Below are 24,383 nucleotides of genomic sequence, written 5' to 3' on the forward strand. Positions count from 1 at the left end.
GATAGGAGGTGTTTTATTGTGTATAATTTACAAAGAAAGAAAATCCCCAAAAGCACCAATTTCAACAGGAAATGAAATCACTCACATTTGTGATGAGCAAACAGCACCCATATTCCCATGCCACTTTAACCTGCATGGCACGCATCTTTCCTTCTTCCACCTCCCAGCAGGTAGCCCATCCCCACACTGCTACCCAGGCGGCCTCTACACCATTGGCCCACAGCAGACTGGCTCCCTGCACCCTCCCTGCTGCCATCACTCCTCTGAGGCTAGGACACGGAGGAGTGCAGGTGCCAGTGGGGACCACACAGGACAGGATGTGAGCACGGACACTGGAGCAAAGTGGACACAGGAAAACCAAAGAGCTGTAACGTGTTGGCTGGGAGGAAAAGGCCCTCTCAAGTTGAATGAAGCCATCACCACCCTACTTCCTAGGCGACTGGCATCCTCTTTCACAAGAAGGTAAAATAAACAGAGAGCACTAGGAGGATGCCTGTTTTTTGAATGTTTATCTTCAGGCTGCTTTTCTCCCATTGCCACCATTAGCAACACAACAGGACCAGACAGAAAGACACCCAGGAAATGTTTTGCTTTCTGAGACAGTCTTGCTTTGTTGCCTAGGCTAGAGTGCAGTGGAGCAATGTTGGCTCACTACAATCTCCACCTCCTGGGTTCAAGCGATTTTCCTGCCTCAGCATCCCAAGTAGCTGGGATAATAAGCATCTGCCACCATGCCTGATAATTTTTCTATTTTTAGTAGAAACAGGTTCCACCTTGTGGGCCAGGCTGGTCTCGAAGTCCTGACCTCAACTGATCTGCCCACCTCAGCCTCCCCAAGTGCTGGGATTGCAGGCATGAACCACCGCACCTGGCCAGAAAATGTTTTCTTTACAATTCCTCACCTACTCACCAAGCACTCTGAAAACAGTTGAGTCTCTATTAAATGCTAGGTATAGCTTTCTATCACAAATGGGCAGCCCTGGCCAGGCTCACACCTATAATCTCAGCACTCTGGGAGGCCGAGGTAGGTGGATCACTTGAGATCAGGAGTCCGAAACCAGCCTGGCCAAAATGGCGAAACCCAGTCTCTACTAAAAACAAAAAAATAAAAAAAAATAGATGGGTGTGGTGGTGCATGCCTGTAGTCGCAGCTACTTGGCAGGGTGAGACACGAGAATCACTTGAACCTGGGAGGCGGAGGCTGCAGTGAGCCAAGATAGCACCACTGCACTCCAGCCTGGGAGACAAGGGGAGACTCCATCTCAAAAAGAAAAAGAGGAGGGCAGGGCAGCCCAATTTTTTAAATTATTAAAGGAATCAATGGAAGAGAAGAGCAAGAGGAATGCAGACAGACAAAATATTCGCTCCTTAAAAAGACTGCAGATCAGAAACCCAAACCCCACGTGGACACCGGCCACGACACCTACAAAGACCTGGTCGATGTCCTTCCTGATATCGGCAACAATCTGGGCACTGTCGCTCCGTGCTAACACCGCATCCAGGGAGTGCTGCTGAATGGACTCCAGGAGGCGGGCGGGGTGCCCCAGTCGCAGGATCCGCTGCTTACACAGAGCCAGGCGCTCCACCAGGTTGTCCACGGCAATGTTGGAGGGGGCACAGCACAGAACCTGGGAACCACAGGTTTGGACTTGGTCATTTACTTTGTAATCAGACCACTGAAGTGGACATTAAAACAACAAAAAGCCTTAAAGGCAGAGAGAAGGGCAGGGCAGGTACACGCGCCCAGTGAGCAGGCAGCTTCTGCATGGGTGGGGGAAGCCTGAGGGACACAGCAAACAGATTCGATGAATAGATCACCAATGTATGTCACCACAGCACCAAAACATGTGAACTTGCAGCTGGAAGGAAAAAGACTGACAAGATTGAAGTGTACCCTGAAATAATCAGGGGCAAGGCATCCATCATACTCCCTGTCAAATCATCTTACCATCTGACAAAGTCCAACATGGGGGACTTTCTCTGAATGTGATACATGACGGTGGCAGGGAAGTACAAGGTAAAGAAAGGCAGGTCCCTGGCTAGGGCTCCACCCCCAAGGACCTGGGTGAGGACAAGCACTCTGCTTTCAGGCCCAAATGCTGCATTTTCCAAGGCCGCCAAGGCTGCCATGCCCCCATCCTGGGCCTATAAAAACCCAAAACCCTGGCAGGCAGACACACTGGCAGCCGGATATCAAGAGAAGCATATCAGCAGAAGGAGCCACGAGCAGCTGGATGGCGAGGGAGCACACCGGTGGAAGAGCACACCAACAGATGCCCGCAAGCCAGCAGACCATCGACCAGCAGGACAAGGCAGAGTTTGGCCCGGCCAGGAGGAGGAGAGCCAGGGTGCTGAGCGGCCCAACTCCAGGGGAAGACCATCTCCCTTCTGGCTCTGCCATCAGCGGAGAACTACTTCCACTCAATAAAACTTTGCACTTATTCTCCACGTGTGATCCGATTCTTCTGGTACACCAAGGCGAGAACCCAGGATACAGAAAGCCCTCTGTCCTTGTGACAAGGAAGTGGGTCTAATTGAGCTGGTTAGCACAAGCCACCTATACACAGCAAACTAAGAGCCCCTGTAACACACGGAGCTATGAACATTCACCCCTAGACACTGCCATGAGGTCAGAGCCCCATGGCCTGCCCTTCTACTTCCCCAGAGGTTTCAGTCAAAGGACACTGAAGAAGTGAGCCACACTCCATCACACACCCTGCAAGGGGGACAAGGGAACCTTTCCCGTTACAAATGGACTCTGTGGTCTTCCGAACACTGTAGCTCCACTATATTTTTTTCTTTTTTTTGAGACAAGGTCTTGCTCTGTGGCCCAGGCTGGAGTGCAGTGGCAAGATAGTGGAGAAACGGGCTCAATAGTCCCACAGTTGCCAGGCGCGGTGGCTCAAGCCTGTAATCCCAGCACTTTGGGAGGATGAGGCGGGTGGATCACGAGGTCAAGAGATCGAGACCATCCTGGTCAACACGGTGAAACCCCGTCTCTACTAAAAATACAAAAAAATCAGCTGGGCATGGCGGTGCGTGCCTGTAATCCCAGCTACTCAGGAGGCTGAGGCAGGAGAATTGCCTGAAGCCAGGAGGCGGAGGTTGCAGTGAGCCGAGATCGCACCATTGCACTCCAGTCTGGGTAACAAAGAGCGAAACTCCGTCCCCCCAAAAAAAATAATAATAATAGTCCCACAGTTGTCTTCTGGATAAACAGAAATTGACCCTCCTGCTGTTAAAGCTTCAAATTTGTATTTGTTTTATGTGAGTTCCTTCCTCAGAAAAGGACCTTCAGGTCTCCCAAAAAAGTATCAAAGATCTGAAACTCATCAGACCACTGCACCAGGGGCCTCTTTGCGCCCCCTCCCCAGTTCCTATTTTCTTGTACATTGTTACATTTCCTCCCTGCTACATAAACCCCTAGTTTCATCCAGTTAGGGAAATGGATTTGAGGATGTGCTCCCATCTCCTCTGCTGCAGCATCTGATTACAGCTTCTTCCTTGGCAATACTCGTCCTCAGTGATTGGCTTTCTGTGTGGCTAAGGGCAAGATCTAGACCACGCCCCTGGTGTTTCATCACTTCTTGGGCTCAAGCTAGCTTCCTTACTCAGCCTCCCAAGTAGCTGGGACTGCAGGCATGCATCACCATGCCCAGCTGATTTTTTCTATTTTTTTGTAGAGACTGGGTCTTGGTATGTTGCCCAAGCTGATCTCAAACTCCTGGGCAGGCAGACACACTGGCAGCCAGATCCTCCCACCTCAGGCTCCCAAAGTGCTAGGATAACAGACATAAGCCACCACACCCAGCCACAGCTCCACTATTAAAAATGAGGCATTGCATCTTCTCTGGGCAGAAAGAAAAAAAAGTGAGATATTGCCCAGGTGCGGTGGCTCATACCTATAATCCTAGCACTCTGGGAGGCCAAGGTGTGAGGACTGCTTGGGGTCAGGAGATCGAGGCCACCCTAAACAACATAGTAAGATCCCATCTCTGGGAAAAAAAAAAAAAAAAAAAAAAAATACTTGAAAAAAGTATCTAACTATAGGGTTCCACTCCTCAGGATACATCTAGAAATGAGGAGGCAGAGAAGAAAGTCCTTACAGGCCCTTAACCTCAAAACAAACAGCAGCTCAGGAAGGAGGCTCAGCCACCCACTCTCCACGCCTGGCATCGCCTCCAACCCCACTACCATGTCCCAAGGCACATCTTCACAAAAGCACACACACAGGTGTATCTTAGATCGTTTTTAGTGAATAGTAGGCACCCAACTAAAACCACCGATCTGCTTCCTACCAATAAGTCATCTTTCTTACCAGTCTTCAAACGTGCAAAGACACTCACAGGAAAACCTTGGATGTAATCTTTTAACCAAGTGATGTGCTTCCCTCCAGCTCTGCCCGAGTTCCAGTTCCATTTCCGGCTCTGCCATTCTGAGTGCTGGGCACTCGACCCTGTTTCTCAGTCTCGTCTACTTTTTTTTTTTGAGATGGAGTCTTGCTCTTGTTGCCCAGGCTGGAGTGCAATGGCGTGATCTGCTTACTACAACCTCCACCTCCTGGGTTCAAGAGATTCTCCTGCCTCAGCCTCCTACGTAGCTGAGATTACAGGTGCCCACCACCACGCCTGGCTAATTTTTGGTATTTTTCGTAGAGACAGGGTTTCACTATGTTGGCCAGGCTGGTCTCAAACTCCTGACCTCAGGTAATCCACCCGCCTCGGCCTCCCAAAGTGCTGAGATCACAGGTGTGAGCCACCACGCCCGGCTTCCTCATCTATAAACTGGGGCCACTAACCACTTGCCTTGGCACAGGGTTTCTGTGAGGATTAAATGGGCGTTCAGAAGGATGCCTGGTGGTAGGCAGTGCCCAGTAAATGTCACCCTACACAACTTGCCATTATTCCAATTCTCATCATTATCCAACACTTTTATAAACCAGAAAGGCTTTTCAAAAAGCTCTCCATGTGCTAAGATCCATAATGACTCAAACTGATGCAGATGATGATAAAAGATCCTTTTTCAACCATTAAAAACAGAACTGAGGCAGGCGCGGTGGCTCACGCATGTAATCAAAGCACTTTGGAAGGCTGAGGTGGGCAGATCACCTAAGGTCAGGAGTTCGAGACCAGTCTGGCCAACTTGGTGAAATGCCATCTCTACTAAAAATACAAAAATTAGCCGGGCATGGTGGCGGGCACCTGTAATCCCAGCTACTTGGGAGGCTGAGGTAGGAGAACTGAACTTGAACCAGGAGGCAGAGGTTGCAGTGAGCTAAGATCCCACCACTGCACTCCACATTCCAGCCTGAGTGACAGAGCGAGAGACTGTCTCAAAAAATAAAAATAAAATTAAAATGTAAGTGAATAATAATGTACAATCTTATATTCCACATCTCAGAAAATCAGTTACCCGTGCGCTGGGCATGTGCATCACAGCCATTAAGCAGACTATCTGATGAGCCGTAACAATACCGTGTCCTTCAACCAGACGCTGAGCTCCTGACGGGCACAGACCAGGCCCAGGCCAACTCCAGGGCCCCACACGGGCCTGCACAGGGACTGTGAGCACAGCCAGCACAGTAAGCAAAGGAAGCCTGGGCCAGGGCCTGGCCCACACTAAGGCTGCCACGGCACAGAGGGCTCCAGGAGCCTTTTTCAGCAATGCAGGCTACGGTTCCTGCGCATGTTCCCCAAGACTCACAGGGCTGCTGGAAATCAAACAAGGTCAGTCCAATGCTCAATCAGTAAATGCTCAGCAATGCTCCTGACCCATCCTCCCAGAACTGAGGCTGAACCTGGCTGAGCACCTGCTGAATATGACAGACCAGGGACTGACGGGCTCTGCCAGGGAAGTAGTATGCACTGCCCACCTTTAAGCCTTGTTTCACAGCTTGAAGAATTATCTCAACCACAGTCGTGGTTTTCCCAGTGCCAGGAGGTCCATGGATGATGGCAAGTTCTTTCTGCGACAGCGCAAATGAAACCGCTTCTTTCTGGGAGGCGTCCAGGCAGGTGTTGAAGAACGTCAGCGGGTCTGTGGAAGCAGCAGCAGGGCAAGACTCTGGCACTCTGTGGGTCCTCAGGGAGCGTGTGCCCGCGGGGACAAGTGAGGCCTGTCAGGAACACACTGGACCTCCCCAGGGGTAATCAATCAACACAAAAGTCAGTCTGCTTTGTTTTCAAAAGCCCTCTCCTTGAACAGGAATCAGCAAAGTGTGGGCCACATCCAGCGTGCTGCCTGTTTTGGTCAGTTTCACTGGAGCACAGCCACGCCTCTTCATTTACATACCATCTACAGCTGCCCGCTGCGATGACACGGGCCATAAAGTCTAAACATTCACAATCCGCCCCTTTATGGCAAAAGTTTGCCAACTCCTGCTCTGGAGTAACAGGAATGAAGGAAATGACCCCTGGAGCGTATCTGTTTCTACCACATTGTCCCTCTTTTAAGTGCCCATAAAACGATAAAGACAAATGATAAAAAAAAAATGACTAACAAATTCTAGGATCATGTTTCTGTTCTGAATCTTCCACGACCAAGACTAAACACCTGCTGCTTCTGCTGTGCCCTTAAGAGCAGGTGCCGTTGTGCTCAGCCCCGCAGCCACGGCATTCACTCCATGGTGCCCACCACACAGAGAGGCCTGTCGGATGAGGAGCAGCTCATAAGCAAAGGGTGCTTGCTGACCCTGACTGGTGAGACTGAAGCCAACATGGAAGACAGGCAGGTGTGGAGCTAGTAACAGGCCATCGAACCCCATGTTCCTGTGCTATAACCAAGCCATTCCAGGGTCCCTAACAACAAAAAAAGAATTGAGATTTTTTTCAACCTAAAATTGCTATCAAGCATAAAAAATGATCAGCTCTCCTCTATTTTCACAAAGTACTAAGCTAAAAGAAATATCTTTACATTTCAAAATAAAAGATTTACGTGTATTAAAAGAACATTATTTTAACTCAATGGAGGCCAGGCGTGATAGCTCACACCTATAATCCCAACACTTTGGGAGGCCGAGGTGAGTAGATCACTTGAGGTGAGGAGTTTGAGACCAGCCTGGCCAACGAGGCAAAACCCTGATTCCACTAAAAATACAAAAGTTAGCCAGGCATGGTGGTGTGTGCCTGTAATCTCAGCTATCTGGGAGGCTGAGGCATGAGAATCACTTGAGCCAGGGAGGTGGAGGTTGTAGTGAGCAAAGATTGCACCACTGTACTCCACTCTGGGTGACAGAGCAAGACTCCATCCTCTGCCCAAAAAAGAATTTAAAATAAAAACCTCAATGGAATGAGCTACTTCATTAGGACTGAGAACAAGGAGGCCAGTCTAGTGCATGCAAGCCGTTCAGAGACATTTCTACAAAGACGTTCAGGTGGACTGCTTCTAGTCACACTTTCTCACACTCTTACTCAAACGGCCCACGGTCACATTGTTCTCGATACTTTCAGCAGCGATTTCGACCAAAAAAAGAAAACTCAAAAGTTCTTACGTATGTCACTGGCAGGACTGGGAGCAGATCTGCCAAAGAGCACCTCTATGAGTGAGGAGGCTGGGCCAGAATGATACTTCTTTAGAGCAGTCAGAGCTCTGCCAAGGGAGAAAACTACAATTAGAAACTCAGCAAACACCAGCTGTTCAATGCCGGGGCCTCGGCCCCAGTGCTGCCACCAACTCACTGGACAGCCACACAATGACCTGCTCTTTCGTGAGGCAGGCGTGGGAGGAATGGGCTAGCTATGTTTAAGAAAGATGATGCTTACGATTTCCAGCCACATCCGCTTACTTTTTCAGTCGTTTGTAAGTGACATCATTGGCAAGTTTTAACAGTCTGTAGGAATTCTCTCGGTCCAAGCTCAACTGGAAATCATGGGACTCATCAAAAGCCACTGTGACCGACTTCTGGGTGACTCGGGTCAGGATCCCGGTGGCCAGCTGACTGCCCTCATTAGCAGCATCGTACAGGCCCACTATATCACCTGCAAAACGCGAAAACTCAGTTACACAAGACACTGGGGAACGGTTCAATGTTGTTTTATATAATAAATTCCAGTTTTATTATAGATATTAAAGATAAACTTCAAATAGCTTATCTTTGTTACTTTCTTCAGTACATGCAATCAGTAACAGTAAAAAAAAAAAAAAAAAAAAAAAGGTTAACACCTAAGTCATATAAGAAAATTGACCTGAGATTAATGAACTATTCAAAGCAAGCATGAGACTCAGTAAAATACCGAAAGTGCCGCCTCTGTACCAAGCACTGTTTTGGCTCTAGTCAGTGCTACAAGTAAGGACAGTCCCTGCCCTCATGTCAGGGAGGAGAGAAACGGCAAACACAAGCATCTCCACCAGCGCTAAGTGCTCTAGGAAAAATAAAGCACAGGAAGGCGATGGAGGGATGAGGACACTGTTCCAGTTACAGTGTGCAGGAAGGGCCCCGTGGGAGCAGGGAGGAAGTGGAAAGAAGCAAGCGCCACAGCACATCTGGAAAAGAACATTCCGGCCGGGCGCGGTGGCTCACGCCTGTAATCCCAGCACTTTGGGAGACCGAGGCGGGTGGATCACGAGGTCAAGAGATCGAGACCATCCTGGTCAACATGGTGAAACCCCGTCTCTACTAAAACTACAAAAAATTAGCCGGGCATGGTGGCGCGTGCCTGTAATCCCAGCTACCTCAGGAGGCTGAGGCAGGAGAATTGCCTGAACCCAGGAGGCGGAGGTTGCAGTGAGCCGAGATTGCGCCATTGCACTCCAGCCCGGGTAACAAGAGCGAAACTCCGACTCAAAAAAAAAAAAAAAAAAAAAAAAAAAAAAAAAAAAAAAAGAAAAGAACATTCCATGCAGAAACGCCCACACAGCACAGCCCTTCCTACTGCCTAGGACAACTGTCTTGTGTCTCCCACCTGTCAGGTGAGTCCAAGGGGTTTCCCCCAGTCCAGGCTTAAGCCGTTCAGTGCTTCACATGCCCCTGGCCACCGTGATTGCTTCAGGGGTGGGCATGAGACCAAGTCACAGGCCTGAGATGCGTGAAGACCTGTACTTGGGCATCTGGATAGAGACACTTCCTCTCTCCAGCTTGACAGGAAACCTGAGAGGATTAGGGGCTAGAACTGCTACCATGAGGCACCTGAGATGAAGATCCATCCCAGCCAGGCACAGGGGCTCACACCTGTAATCCCAGCTACTCAGGACACTGAAGCAGGAGGATCACTTGTGCCAAGGAGTTCGAGGCTGCAGTGAGCCATGATTGTGCCACTGCAGTGCAGCCTGCACAGCAGTGAAAGACTTAAACTCTAAGATGGATGAAAAAAAAAAAAAAAAAAACACACAGCAAGAAGAGGGCAGATAGGAGAGCCAAGAAGGGGGCAGAGTCAAGAAATGGAGAGAAACTAAGTCCTGGCATGCTCCTCTGGGTCCTGAAGCCAGCCTTCCAGTCACAACAACTGACACAGTCCCTTCTTGCTTAAGCCAGTCAGGGGGACAAGGGGGACGAAAAATAAAAATTTTTTAAAAAGCCAGTCTGACTCAGATTTTCATCACTCAGTCCGGGGGGGGGAGGGCAAAAAATAAAAAATAAAAAAGCCAGTCTGACTCAGATTTTTGTCACTCAGAACATAGGCAGTTAGGACTGACACAACCCACTGTGAGATAAAAGCGCGGGTCACCCACACCTGTTCACACTCCATGTACTCCCCATGTCTGAAATCTTCTAGACACTGAGTTTCATCTGCACCTTGAATCACGTTTCCTAACTTTATAAAGACAAAGCATATGTGGCAACAAGCTCGCGGGACAGAGGGTTGGCTCCGTGCACAGGGACTGCCATGGGGCTAGAGGATCCCATCCCTCCACAACCTTTCCACGAGCTGCCTTGTGTAGAACCCCACATTTCCAGATGTGTATCTCTGAGCCACTGAAACTTAAGACTGCTCCTCAGAAAAGGAAAAGATAACCGCTCTACCTGCATCTAATCAACAGCTGTATCAACAACCATAATTTCAGCTTGCCACTTTTCTGCATGAACGCCACTTCTTCTGACTTCCTGTTTATCAGCTATTATTAATCTCTTAGGTCATGCACTCCACAACACTTACTGAATATATATACACACTCTTGTTTTTTGTGACAGAGTCTCACTCAGTCACCAGGCTAGAGTGCAGTGGCATGATCTCAGCTCACTGCAACCTCCACCTCCTGGGTGTAAGCGATTCTCCTGCCTCAGCCGCCCAAGCAGCTGGGACCACAGGCGCCCGCCAGTATGCCTGGCTAATTTTTGCATTTTTAGTAGAGGTGGGGTTTTACCATGTTTGCCAGGATGGTCTCAATATCTTGAACTCATGATCCACCCACCTCGGCCTCCTGAAGTGCTGGGATTACAGGTGTGAGCCACCACGCCCGGCCCTAAATAAACATTTTGACCTTTGCATTTCAGAGTTTTCAACCCGCCTGTACACACTTTCCATCCTGAGGGCAACGCCACAAGGTACTGCTGTTCCTGATCTTCGGAGGGTGAGTAACTAACTCTAGGCCACATAACAAGCAAGTGTAAGATCTCAAACTCTGCTCAGGTCGGACTCCAACCTGCAGGCTCCCCTCCTGGCCCTTCCTCTCTCAACACCCTCATCCCATCTTCTCCAAATCCAGCCGGTATTCCTAATTGCTGGGCAAAAGTCTATGAAATCAAAATATGAAATTCAAAACTCCATCACCACCAAAACTAGGTAGAGACACTTTTATAGTAAAAAGGACAGCCCCGGCAATGCTGCTTCCTCCTGGTTTCCGGGGCAGTGGCCGTCTAACACAAACGTCCCAGGCATGTGGTTAAGAAGCTTCTCCTAACCGCCCCTCCTTTCCAACCAGGCTGGCACAAGCTTAGCCAAAAAATGCTTGGCACAAGAAAGGGTTGGAAATACAGAAGGATACAGACTGCATATTCAACAACTGGGACCAAGGCCATGTTACATAGAAACATTAACGAGAGTGAGGTGCAGTTTTTGTTTTGTTTTGAGACAGGATCTCACTTTGGCCCCAGGATGGAGTGCAGTGGCGTGATCTCGGCTCACTGAGGCCTCAACTTCCCAGGTTCAAGTGATCCTCCCACCTCAGCCCCTCAAGTAGCAGGGACTACAGGTGCACACCACCACAGCTGGCTAATTTTTCTATTTTTTGTAGAGATGGGGTTTTGCCATGTTGCCCAGGCTGCTCTTGAACTTCTGAGCTCAAGCGATCCACCCACCTCGGCCTCCCAAAATGCCAGGATTAAAGGCACCCAGTCACGTGTAGTTTTAAGTTTTCTAGTAGCTATATTAAAAAATTTAAAAGAAGCCAGGCACGGTGGCTCACGCCTGTAATCCCAGCACTCTGGGAGGCTGAGGTGGGTGGATCACCTGAGGTCAGGAGTACAAGACCATCCTGGCCAATATGGTGAAACCCCGTCTCTACTAAAAATACCAAAAAAAAAAGTAGCTGGGCGTTGTGACACACGCCTGTAGTCCCAGCTACTCAAGAGGCTGAGGCAGGAGAATCGCATGAACCCAGGAGGCGGAGGTTGCAGTGAGCCAAGATCATGCCACTGCACTCCAGCCTGTTTACAGAGTGAGACTCCGGCTCAAAAAAAAAAAAAAATTCAAAAGAAACGGGTAAATTAATTTAATAACAACATATTTAACCCAATATATGAAAAACACTTCAACATGTCATCAGTATTCCAAAAAAATCACTCGAGATATTCCCAACTGCTCTTAACATAATCTTCCAAATCTGTTGTGTATTCTACATCTGCGTCAATCACAAGCCACACTTCAAACGCTTGATGGCCACGCATGGCTAATGGCTACCATTTTGGACAATGCTAATCTAGACAACAAAAACCCACATCAATTGTTGGACTTCTGATTAGAGTTCTTCACTGCAATGCTTTATTCTCCAACTGGTCGTTGTAATCCAGTCTCTATGAGGGTACAAGGTGGTCTGAATGCCAGTCAATTTCAGTGTCTGTCTGGATGAATAGGCACACACCAGAAGTGAAGCTGTTACTGGGAAGAGCTGCCGCAGAACCGCATCGCCTGGGCTCCAAGGTCACCAGCAGCCGTCCGTACAGCCCCGTGCGCTGGCTGGATACCTGAAGCTGCAGCAAACACACACCTCGGCTCTGGAGCTCTTTCAGAGAGATGTTCTCCTGCCAGGACCTGGAAGACAACTGGTATTGATGCTTCAGGATTTTTACCAGTTTCTACTTCCACCCATGCAGAAAAAGTAAAAGGGAAAGAAACACAGATAAAGATCTACTCACGGGCACTAAATATGTCCCCATGGAACTCTGAATCTGCTCCACTCCCAAACCCGCTCCTTCTACATCCCCCTTGGGCAGTTAATGCCACAACCCTTCTCCCAGTCACCTGAGACAGATGCTGCCGTTGGTGCTCCCTGCTCTACTCCTATCTGTCACTCAGTCCTCTCAGGCTCCCCCTATTTCTACCTGGACTTCTCTGCCTCTTATCCTGGCTGCTACAGCCCTGGTTCAAACCCACATCACTGCTCACCTGGGTTAAAAAGAGCCTGTCAACTACCTTATTTCTGGCCCCTCCTAGTCCAGTCAAATACAGGAGACCCAGAGACCCTCCTAATAATGCACATCTATTCGCCTCCCTCTCCTACTTAACCCCGCTGATGGCCAATCCTGCACACACTGAGCAGAAGGCTGGCTCCTTAGCCAGGGCCTTCCCGGTTCACCCTGCCAGTCTGCTCAGCATTCTCAGGAAGAGCCACTGCCATGGGGGCTGACTCTGTCCTTGGCACGGTTCTGAGCACCTAACTGACGGGATCGTTTCCTTCAGAGCAAACCTGGCAGGTGGGAATCATCCCACTTTCACAGATGAAGTTAAGTAAGGCTCCGAGACAGAACCTGTGAAGTCACACAGCCATATATGAAGGAGCTGGGATTCTGATAAAGTCAAGTAACTGCAAAAGCTCTCAATCGCCACGATCAAAAGCCTCTCGGACAAATTCTGCCGACCTATGGCTGCCTGCAAACTCTGGAGGCAGACTGCCTGATGGCGAATCGGGCTATAGCGTGTCACCCTGGGCAAGTTACTTAACCCGTCTGTCTCCATCTCCTTAGACGGAAAATGACAGTAATAGAAACCTACCTTGCAGGGTTGGCAGAGGTGTGTAGGAATTAACGCATGGAAAGTACATGTGTGTTAGCTCTGTTCGTTTTGGACAAATAAATAATCCCATTCGGAAGCAAGGCCAGCTCTCACGTGGCTGTCCACACCTCTCAGGGTTGCTCCCCACCCCACCCCGCATCCACCGGCTTAACTCCAATTTTCCTTCGGGCACCCACCTCCTCCTTGAAGCCACCGTGACCCTCCCCGGGGAAGGGCGTTCCTCCTCCAGGCTCGTTCCCCCCAGCACGCGCGCAGCCGGGCCTGGAGGCGCCGGAGCGGCAGGGACTGTGCTCAGGCCCAGCCCGCAGCTGGCCGGATCCGAGGCAGCCGCTGCACCTGACTCACGCTGCCGGGGCCGGGCACGGAACGGGCGCAAACCACGTTTACCGGACGAACAAGGGAAAGGGCTGCTAACCCGCTGCGGGCGGAAGTGGGGTCGGGGCCGGGGCCCAGGGTGTCAGCGTTGGGGGGTCTCGGGTCGAGAAACGAAAGGACTTCTTAAGAGTTCCAAAGCGCAGCGCGCTGCCCGGGAGGTGACGAGACTGACAACTCGGGGTGACCACGCAGGGGACGGACGGTCCCTGGCTCGGACTCGGGGGTCGGAGACGAAATTCCCGCCCCAGGCTGTGAGGCCGAGCCCCTCGGAGACTCTGCCCGGGACACCGCGGGACCAACCGCGAGGGAGCGGCGCCGGCGGCCGCCTGTACCTTCGCTCCTCCACCTCCGCGTCTCTCTCGAGCTCCAGCAGCTCCAGCTGCTTGGTCACGAAGCTTTCCACAGCCGCCGAGGCCATCGCCGCCGCCAGCTTGGGCCCAGAGCCGCAGACGTCGCGCTTCCGCGCCGGGGCGCTGTTACAGCCGGACCGACGTTCCCCATCCGGCCCGTGCGTTACGCACGAGGTTTGCGTCGCTCCCGCTTCCGGCCGAGACTGCGGGAAGATGGCGGCGGCCATGGCGGCAACCGCCCTGACAGTCACCTTCGGGCGGTTGGTGTCCGCATGCAGCCGCAGCATCCTGAGACCTTCTGGGCCCGGAGCGGGTGAGACCCGGGATATGGAGTGAAGGGAGGACGCGGAGCGAGCGCTGCTCTCTGCAGTCTCGCCATGTATGTGCCGGGGTTCGACCTGGTGCCTTGTGTGTTGATCGCGTTTGTACTGAATGAATATAGCAGGGGCTTTGGAGGCTGGGGAACCCAGATTCAGATTCTGATTCCTTCAGTTAGTAGCCTGAATTCTGACGATAGCCCTTGAACTTCGGTATAGCCCCTATATTATGGGGGACCAGCCTGCAGCTCAGAGGAGCTAGGTAACCTGTCCAGGGTCACGCAGCGGGGAAGGGGAAGAAGAGTGCTCAGGCGCAGCTCAGTTCGGCTCCAAAGCCTGTGCTTGAACCATTGCCCCAGGCTGCGAGCAGCTCTGAAAAATCATGATGAATATCCTAGCCTAATCTGAACTCAACAAAAGAAACAGCCGTATTTAAGGCGCTGGGCTGATATGAGGCTCCAAAAAGGTTATGTTCGTCAAAAACTCTGTAAATCTCTGCCTGAAAATGGTTGAAGTGTATATTTGTGTGTACGAGTGTTTATGTGTGTTTTAAACCTGGGTCTCATGTCTCACCATGACCCCAAAAAAGAAAAACTGGATCTAACTCTATTTAAAGAATTGTTCCGGCCGGGCGTGGTGGCTCACGCCTGTAATCCCACCACTTTGGGAGGCCGAGGCGAGTGGATCACGAGGTCAAGAGATCGAGACCATCCTGGTCAACATGGTGAAACCCCGTCTCTACTAAAAATATAAAAATTAGCTGGGCATGGTGGCGCGTGCGTGTAATCCCAGCTACTCGGGAGGCTGAGGCAGGAGAATTGCTTGAACCCAGGAGGCGGAGGTTGTGGTGAGCCGAGATAGGCCACTGCACTCCAGGCTGGGTAACAAGAGCAAAACTCCGTCTCAAAAAAAATTGTTCCATAATTGCCAAAACTTGGAAGCAACCCAGATGTCCTTCAGGGTATGAATGGTTACATGAACTGTAGCACATCCATACAATAGAAAGAAATGAGTCATGAAGAGACATGGAGGAAACTTACATACATGTTACTAAGTAAAAGAAGTCAACCAGAAAAGGCTACATCTTGTATGTTTCCCACTCTGACATTCTGGAAGAGGCAAATCTGTGGAAACAGTAAAAAGATAGATGAGAGATAATGGGATTTGGGAGGAAAGGATGAATAGGTGGAGCTCAGAGGACTCTGGGGGCAGTGAAACTATTCTGTATGTATAATACAATGGTAGATAACATCCCATTTTAAGTTTGTCCAAATCCGTAGAATGTACACCACCAAAGGTGAACGTTAATGTAAACTGTGGACTGAGGATAACAATGATGTGTCAGTGTAGGTTCATTGATTGTAAGGATCGTGCCAGCCTGGTGGGGGATATTGACAGGAGGCTGTGGGGACGTGGGCAGGGGACATATGGGAACTCTCTGTACCTTCCACTCAATTTTGGTGTGAAACTAAAACTGCGCTAGAAAATAAAGTCTGTATTAAGAAAGTATTAATTTAAGAAAGTAATAATAATCACAGAGTTGGGCGAGAAGCAATGCAGATGCCAAAATTAACCATGAGTTGGTAACTGTTGAACCTGGGAAGGGATAATTGAGAGAGAGTTCACTAGAGTTCCCTTTACTTTTGTATGTTTGGCATTTTCCGTAATAAAACTTGGGTTTAAGTAGGCGGGAAAGTTTTTACAAAAGCAGTGGGACTTACTCCATGCCACCTACCTACATGAAACCACCCCTCCAATGCTGTGTTCAAGTACAGACTCACGCTTTAAGAGAGAAAGACACACAGTGGAGTGAGTACAGAGAAGGTGACCAAACAGTGAGCAGCTGGGTCCTTGAAGAGTGAGCAAAGCAGACAGGATGGAAGTGCACAGTCACAGTCTCCAGGATGATCTAAAGGAAATACTGTGGGAGAGGAAGCAGAATGTTTGTTCCCTGTGGACCCAAGGCCAAAGCTAAAAGCAAATTAGATATAGAAGCTTGCTGAGTTTTTCACAACGGGATGGCTTCCAAGAGAGGTGCTGAGTTCAAAATCACTGGAATATTTCTATAGCGGCATCATCAGATGGCTTAGAATAAATTTTTTCTTTTTTTCTTTTTTCTTTTATTTTTTGAGGCAGAGTCTCACTCTGTTGCCCAGGCTGGAGTGCAGTGTCACGATCTCAGCTCACTGCAACCTCCGCCGCCTGGATTCAAATGATTCTTGTGCCTCAGTATCCCAAGTAGCTGGAACTACAGGCGCCCACCACCACACCTGGCAAAGGGGTGATCTCTCTCCTAAGAAAAGAGACCCTCTCCTCTGAGATGGTGTTTGCATGGAAACATGCAGGAAGTGAGGGCACAGCTCACACAAGGATGAGGATGCAAGCTTGAGCCTGGCACATTTCAGGAACTGCAGGGAAGTGGAGTGTGGATGAAGAGTTAACCGGGGAAAGAGACAGAGAGGCAGATTCTGAGAGGCGGTAGGAGGTCGCATTGCCTCGCCTTTCCGGGCGCCCTGCCCACTGCTGCGAGAACTTGGTTTTTTTCTCTGAAGGAAATGGGAAGCTCTTGGAGAGTTTCTGCAAAATGGAGACATCTTCTGACCTACGTGTTAACAGAATTCCTCTAGCTGCCATGCAGGAAAGAAAGGCAAGAATGAGGGTCGAGTGTTAGGAGTAATCTAGGCAAGAGAAGGTGGTGGCTTGCAGGATCTAATTAGATCCAGGATCTAATTGGTTAGATCCTGGATCGCTTGAAGGGAGAGCCAACAGGATTTGCCGATGGGTTGGCTGAGTAGTGTGCAAGAGAAGGGGGTCAAAACTGATGGAGGTTTGAGGCCTGAGCAACTGGGAGGATGAAGTTGCCCTTGTGAGAGGGAGGAGTGTGAGAGATGCAGGCATGGGAGAAATGAGGAGCCTCTGGAAGTGTGAGGTGCTCATTAGACACAGTGGGAGGTGGGTATGCGAGTCCAGGGGAGAGGCCCTGGCTGGAGGTGTCAACCTGGGAGTCACCAGCACATCCAGGGCATTTAAATCCATCAGACTGGATGCAGTCACCAGAAGAATGGCCATGGATGGAGGAGAGCTAAAGGCCCAGGGTTGGACCCCAGGCACCCAAATGGGAGAGGAGAGAAGGCAGCCGAGCAGACACAAACAGGGAGCCAGTGCTAATGGGTGAACTTTAAAAGGGTGACTTTTATGGTATGTAGATTATAGCTTAATTTCTTTAAAAGTGGTTATTGGCTGGGCATGGTGGCTAACGCCTGTAATCTCAGCACTTTGGGGGGTTGCGGCAGGCGGATCACCTGAGGTCAGGAGTTCAAGACCAGCCTGGCCAACATGGTGAAACGCACCCTGTCTTTAAAATAAATAAATAAATAAATAAATAAATAATAAAAGTGGTTATTGAGAAACCTGTTCTCCGCTTTTTGCACCTAAGCACTTATTTTGAGCCCCTCTCTTCTCAGTAGGCTGAATGCCTTTGTTCCCTGGTCTATTCGATAGCTACAGTTACATCAGAAATCGCCCCAAAACTTAGCAGCTGAAAACATTTAGAGCCTCACACCAATTCTGAGGGTCAAGAACACAGGAGCAGCTTAGGTGGCTGGTTCTGGCTCGGTCTCGTTAGCTCACATGGACTGTAGTTCTCTCAAGACTCCGCTGCGCCAGCAGCTGGAGAATCCACTTGCAAGGTCGTTCCTGTGGGTGTTGGCGATAGGCCAAGTTCCCCGCCACGTGGACCTCTACGTAGGGCTGCTGACAGCAGGGCTGCCCCAAGGCCGAGATCGGAGAGAGTGAGCGCAGGCATCCAAGATGGAAGGCCCAGTTGGTTATCACCTAATCCCAGAAGTGATGAGCCAGCACATCTGTCACAAGCTGTGGGACACACAGACCACTCCTTGGGGGATGACAGGGCTGACGGGGGCCAGAATAGCAGGAGGCGGGGCTCAGCAGGGCCATCGTGGAGGCTGCTCCCACACTTGGGCACGGAACAGGGGCTGAACCTACTGGGCACTTGGTGAAGGCATGAGTTAGTGGGCGGGTGCTTCTGGTCTCAGGCGCTTGTTGATGGCGTGGCAAGCTGAGCTCAGCACACATAGCCAGTAGCTGTAAGTGACATTCTTTTGGTTTTGCTCACCTAGGTGTTTCTGCAGGCAGCTTGACATGCAGTGGTTTACACCGCATACCGGGAGGAGCAGTTTGCATTTGTCGTATTAATAGTAATGATGCGTGTCTCTCTTCCCCCAGGGTCCCTTTGGTCTGCTGCTCAAAGGTTCAATTCGCAGAGTACTTCATTTCCACCAGGGTAATATCAAAATGTGGGTTTTGGTGCCTCTTTTCCTTTCATTTGTAGGACCGTCTTTTTAAAGTCAAAACTTCCTACCTTTTGGTTCTCAGTAATATTTAAATTTCCTTTTTTTTTTTTTAAAGACAGTTTCACTATGTTTCCCAGACTGGTATTGAACTCCTGGCCTACAGTGATCCTGCTACAGTATTACAGGCACGCAGCACCACTTCTGGCTTTCACTTTTTTGACGGTATTTTTCTCAGCCCCTTAAAATAAAAGACGTAACTGCAAGAAACCGAAGAGAAAGACTGTCTGTGTTTGCTCTCTTTTATGGAGAAGCTTGAAGTCCTAAATCAAGATTTCTGATGAGGAAGGTTGCATCAGGGTCTCTCAGAGAAACTCATTCTTTGAAAAAGCACATTCAGTGTTGATATTTTGTACTTGAGAAAAACATTTTTAAGGTATTAAAAGCTGCAGGAGACACTTGACAGCGTCCACTCACTGGTGGGAGACACAGGAGCAGTGCGGGGGAGCAGTGATCACAGGGGAGCCCCAGGGTGCAGTCTGGCTGCCCCTCACTGCCTGGGACGCCGGGCTTCTCCCAGATGGAAGCAGTGTTTGTTTCTGTCTCTATGAGTGCTGGAAAGGATTATGTAAGTGTATACAGTTACAGCGCTTACAACAGTGCCTGGCATACAGTAAGCGCTCACAAAACGTTGCCCGCTCTTACTGCTGCCGGGACTCCGGGGCTCCTCCGCAGTGGGGAGGTGCAGAGGCTTTCTTGCTTCTCAAGAGAAGCTGCGAATCTGAGCGTAGGAAGAGGTTGTAAGTTAGCACGTGGCCAGGTTGTGCTTGTCTGTCCTGTGTGAGAGATTAGCACCTGCTGCCAGTGTGTTCTTCTCACACTGAGCACGGCTGGGCCCATCTGGGGAGACGGCCATCAAGCACATCAAAGACGTTTTGTAGAGAGCAGCACCTTCCTTGTCCTCCTTGTCCCTCAGGTCATTGACCAGCCACAGACCACAGAGTTCATGTTTCTAGGCGCTCCAGGCCCTTCCCCACTGGGAAAGCATTCATTCCTCTCCCAGATTCTTGTGGAGCCCCTCCTGCCTGCCAGCCAACAGCATGGACGCACCTGGTCCTTGGTGTGGGGGCCGCACGTTTTGCATGTGGAGCAGGTAGTTTTCTCCTTCCTAATGCGACACTGGAGAGAAAGACTGAAATTTTACTTTGCAGTGGCAGCAGCAATAAAAGCTTAAAAAGAGTTCTGAATAGTTCAGTTTGGAATCTACCCACCCTCCCTCTTTGTAGACAGCAGAAAGTCAGAAAGATCCCACCTCCTTTTGAATCTAGGCCCTCCCTTTCTTTCCTCCCCTCTTCTCCCCCGACCTGCCTGGGGCTGAGCAGGCTGGGGAGAGTCACAAAATGAAGAAGTCGGTGGACCAGGCGCGGTGCCTCATGACTGTAATCCCAGCACTTTGGAAGGCTGAGGTGGGCGGATCACTTGAGACCAGGAGTTTGAGACCAGCCTGGCCAACGTGGCGAAACCTTGTCTCTACTAAAAATACAAAACTTAACCAGGCATGGTGGCATTTGCCTGTAATCCCAGCTACTCAGGAGGCTGAGGCAGGAGAATCGCTGGAACCCTGGAGGCAGAGGTTGCAGTGAGCCAAGATTGCGCCACTGCACTCCAGCCTAGGTGACAGAGCAAGACCCCATCTCAAAAAAAAAAAAAAAAAAAAAAAAAAAAAGAGGTGTTGCTTGCACCAAGCTTGGCATCCTGAGGGGGGAGGGGGAGGCGGCTGGGGACTGTGGTGCTATATAGCTGCTGGGATTGAGAGCACTGGCAGTGCTGGGGCCGGCTGGGAACAGTCGCCATCTGATCCCAACACAGCCCTTTCTGGTGGGTGCTTGTTTTCCCATCTGCTCAGTTTTAGTCACCAGGACTAACTGTCAGGGGTCAGAGCCAGTTCTGCCTGTCAGTCATCTGGGCATGAAGGAAGAGCAGGCACTTACCTGGGAGGAGTTGGAGGTGGGCAGGGGCAGGGAACATGGTCCTGTTTGAGCAGGATGTGGCGAAGGGTCATTGGAGCTGCCATTCCAGGGCCACTGGATGCCAGGCGAGGCAGGAGAGCTGCTGGCCCTGTATCCCGGGTTGTGGGGAAAGTGGAGGGCTGGGCATTTCAGCCTGTGCCTCCAAGGTAAATGTGTCCCGAGATACCACAAGCCCAGCTTCCTTGGATGGGCACCCTTGCAGCATTGAGAGGTGCCCAAGCGTGGGCTCTTGGAGCAGACCGCTGAGAGTTCCTGCTTTAGTGAGTAAATGATGAGCCACTGCTCCCTGTGGCTGTAAGAGGATGCAGGGAGCCTGTCCTCGGCTTACCGCAGACGGGCGGGGCCTGTCCTAAAGAACCAGCCTTTTTGTGGCCTGGGGTCCCTTCCCAACATTTGTGTGTGGCCATTTCTTGGAGGCTTTAAGCTGCCTTTTCAAGTGCGTGTGACATTTGTGTACGAAATGTGTTTTACAGATATGTTCCTAAAACCTCCCTGAGTTCACCTCCATGGCCAGAAATTGTCCTGCCAGACCCAGTTGAGGAGACCAGACACCATGCGGGTAAGACCTCCCTGGGAGACAGAAACTGGAGGGCACCGCCCAGACCCTGCTCCCGTCACCACAGAGGTGGTCCCTGGGCACAGAGCGAGGGCTCCGTGTTTCCGGTGGTCCCAGACAGCGCAGGGCAAGCACTCACGTTCACTTCTGCTGGTTAGTGTCAGTATTTCAAGTGTTACTCGTTTGACTGCTCCTTGAACGCCTGCCACACTGCAGGCAGCTGGCATAAGTGAGGCGGGGTCCTGCCCTATCTCTCATCTCCCGCTCCTGGTGGGCTCAGGGACAGCTCGCCCCAGCTGGTACAGTTCAGCACAGCTAACGGAAGCCGGTGCCACCCTGGCTGTTGGAGAAACACGTAGGGGCATCAGTACTCATGTTGACCTGGAGCCCATGTCAAAAGGGACCCATGATCCTCACTTTCCAAAACGCTGGAAATCAAGACTCTTGAGTGGAATCTTCTCACATTTTATCTTGTTACATTCTAAATGCTGTTTCAGATACTGTGCGAGTGAAACAGGTCCACCAAGAGTTTTGCCCTCGATGCCAGCGCTCTGGTGTTGACAGTTTCCGGGGCAGGCACTCTGTCGTCCCTTCTGCGTGTCCAGCCCTCAGTCGGGCCAGGCGTCGGTGCACATTAAATGCTTGTTCAGGCTGGGCCTGGTGGTTCACACCTGTAATCCAAGCACTTTGGAGGCCAAGGCTGGCGGATCACCTGAGGGTTGGGAGTTCAAGACCAGCCTGACCAACATGGTGAAACCTTGTCTTTAAAAAATAAATAAATAAATAAATGCTTGTTCAGAGTAAACAGTACAAGAGAGAGGCAACTGTGACCTGTGTCAGAGCAGGGATGACAGGAACGGAGCACGGAGCCCCTGTGGGCACAGGCATGCAGGGAGAACCCGTCCTGCCCCAGGGGTGGGATGTGAGGGTGGGATGTAGGGCGTTCCTCATGGCAAAGACCTTTCGCTTCTCAGCGTTTTTACACTCCTGGCCTGCTGGCTCCTCATTAGTAATGAATGGGAATGAAGGAGGTGGAGGGCTTCACCCGCCCTAGACTTGTAGAAGTGGAGCCAGGCCTGCCGAGTGCTTAGGCGGGAAAGTCGCAGGAGGTGGTCTGGGCGTTCTCTGCAGTCTTGCGGAGCGTCTGTCTGTGAAAGCCCCGCGTGCCACAGTGCCAGTGCTCCTGGAGCAGCAGACTGGCCCTGTGCCCACACTTGTGCCTGCAGGGGGTGGAGCAGGGCTGGGCCGCCCGCAGTGAGGTGCTCACCAGGGGTGCTGGCGTCCCGTCCACCAGGAGCTGCACGTCACACTGCAGTACATGGGGGAGCAGTGGAGGGTGACTGCCTGCCCACCCGCCTTACCCGCAGAGATCGTGAGGAAGGTGAATGAGCTGATCGCCACGGGGCAGTACGGCAGGCTCTTTGCTGTGGTACACTTTGCCAGCCACCAGTGGAAAGTGACCTCCGAAGACCTGATCTTAATTGGAAATGAACTAGACCTCCAGTGTGGAGAGAGAATTCGACTGGAGAAGGTGAGACCACCAAGCTTCTCTGGACATTCAGGGGCTCAGCCACCAAATATGCAATCCCTACGCTCCAGCTCACACTGAGGAGGGTCCCCCCAGTCCCAGGTGGAGGCCAACAAAGCTGAGGCTCAGAAGGGACTGTGGGGGATGCCCACGGTGGGGCTGGGGTCCAAGTGCAGGGCAGGCCTCCGCTGCTCTGAGGGCGGTACCTGGCCCAGTAGGTCTGTTCTTGGAGGAAGGGAGACCGCACATTGCACAGTGCTGAGGGCAGAACATGTCTCTATTGCGCTCTTCCAGTCTCACTAATGCATCCCCGTGGAAAAATGCTTGAGTGCAGAGATCATAAAAATCCCAGCAAAGGATGTGGTGCACTTTCTAGCCCACATCTAGGAGGAAAAACTGCGCAGTTTCTGCCAAGACACTATTCTGCCTTTAGCTTTGACAGCAGCTGCTGTTTTTAAATGGTGAAGACTGGCTGACAGGCATTTCCCTGGGTGCTCACGTGTCTTACGCACCATTCAGAACTGCATGGCCTAGGCCAGGCGTGACCCACCCCACACTGGGAGGCCAAGGCAGGGACTGCTTGAACTCAGGAGTTCCAGACCAGCCTGGGCAACATAGCAAGACCTCAAATACCTCGTCTCTACTAAAATTCCAAGCAATTGGCTGGGCGTGGTGGCACACACATGTACTCCCAGCTTTTTGTGGGCTAAAGTAGGAGGATCACTTGAGCCTGGGAAGTTAAGGCTGCAGTGAGCTGTGATTGGCCACTGCACTCCAGCCTGGGCAACAGAGCGAGACCCCACCTCAAAAAAACTGCATGGTCTATTTAGCTAAGCAGTTCTAGCCTTTAGCTCTAATTCTTTTTGCTGGGCGCGGGGGTTGGGAGGGGCGTCTATTTGATTTTTACCTACTCTGTTTATAAAATTATAATTACCTCTGCAACAGGTAACTTTTCTGGGTTGCTTAATTATCACAATATAAGATACATGACTGTGGCCGGGCGCAGTGGCTTAAGCCTGTAATCCCAGCACTTTGGGCGGCTGAGTCAGGTGGTTCTCGAGGTCAGGAGATTGAGACCATCCTGGCCAACACGGTGAAACCCTGTCTCTACTAAAAATACAAAAACTTAGCCGAGCGTGGTGGCACATGCTTGTAGTCCCAGCTACTCCGGAGGCTGATGCAGGAGAATCGCTTGAACCTGGGAGGCAGAGGATGCAGTAAGCCAAGATCGCAGCACTGCACTCCAGCCTGGGTGACAGAGCAAGAGTCCAACACACACACACACACACACACACACACACACACACGATACGTGATTTTCTAAAATTCCTCCTCAGAAGGTAGACCTTTGCATTATTTGAAACATTTCACATTAACAAAAAATTCTAGAAAGCTTCTCCTAAGCAGATTGTTTTTCATCGCAGGAAACCCACTGGGAGTGACCGTGTCATGCTGCAACTAACTCTAAAAATACTGATTTTATTATTTGTCATTATCTAATATGCATGTCTGCTGAGTTTGTTATATAATATACTTTGTCTCTAAACATTTAAGTTTAGTATGAATGGATTTTTTCTAATCAGTAAAATTTAAGATGATCTCCAACATCTGATAGAAACACTGTAGCCTGGGCACAGTGGTTCGTGCCTGTAATTTCAGCACCTTGTGGGCCGAGGTGGGCAGATCACCTGAGGTCAGTTCAAGACCTGCCTGGCCAACATGGTGAAACCCCGTCTCTAATAAAAATACCA

General features: G+C 50.6%; 2 protein-coding genes across 2 annotated transcripts in view; one reads left to right on the plus strand and one right to left on the minus strand.

The window, feature by feature from the left end:
* Positions 1–14,065, minus strand: part of IGHMBP2 (immunoglobulin mu DNA binding protein 2) — a 36,208-nt gene extending 22,143 nt beyond the window's left edge. Inside the window, exons 1-6 of the mRNA XM_017515896.2 lie at positions 13,874–14,065; positions 12,016–12,185; positions 7,784–7,976; positions 7,490–7,587; positions 5,873–6,036; positions 1,428–1,628 (exon numbers count right to left, since the gene is read on the minus strand). Of these exons, the coding sequence (XP_017371385.2) occupies positions 1,428–1,628; positions 5,873–6,036; positions 7,490–7,587; positions 7,784–7,976; positions 12,016–12,185; positions 13,874–13,959 (912 nt within the window). The 5' untranslated portion in view covers positions 13,960–14,065. The remainder of the gene's footprint in view (positions 1–1,427; positions 1,629–5,872; positions 6,037–7,489; positions 7,588–7,783; positions 7,977–12,015; positions 12,186–13,873) is intronic.
* On the plus strand, positions 14,061–22,728 carry MRPL21 (mitochondrial ribosomal protein L21). The gene is made up of 4 exons (XM_037734009.1): positions 14,061–14,204; positions 18,454–18,511; positions 21,022–21,107; positions 22,472–22,728. Exons 1-4 carry the CDS (start codon positions 14,105–14,107, stop codon positions 22,711–22,713), a joined length of 486 nt encoding a protein of 161 aa, XP_037589937.1. The 5' UTR covers positions 14,061–14,104; the 3' UTR covers positions 22,714–22,728.
* The last annotated feature ends 1,655 nt before the right edge of the window (positions 22,729–24,383 follow it).

Source organism: Cebus imitator, unplaced genomic scaffold, assembly GCF_001604975.1.
Source record: "Cebus imitator isolate Cc_AM_T3 unplaced genomic scaffold, Cebus_imitator-1.0 Scaffold564, whole genome shotgun sequence".
Classification (NCBI taxonomy): Eukaryota; Metazoa; Chordata; class Mammalia; order Primates; family Cebidae; genus Cebus; species Cebus imitator.

Coding starts and splice junctions, on each gene's coding strand:
- MRPL21 (XM_037734009.1), top strand. CDS start 14,105: ATGGCGGCGGCCATGGCGGCAACCGCCCTGACAGTCACCTTCGGGCGG. Junction 14,205..18,453: donor ACCTTCTGGGCCCGGAGCGG/GTGAGACCCGGG, acceptor CTCTTCCCCCAG/GGTCCCTTTGGTCTGCTGCT. Junction 21,108..22,471: donor GGAGACCAGACACCATGCGG/GTAAGACCTCCC, acceptor CCTTACCCGCAG/AGATCGTGAGGAAGGTGAAT.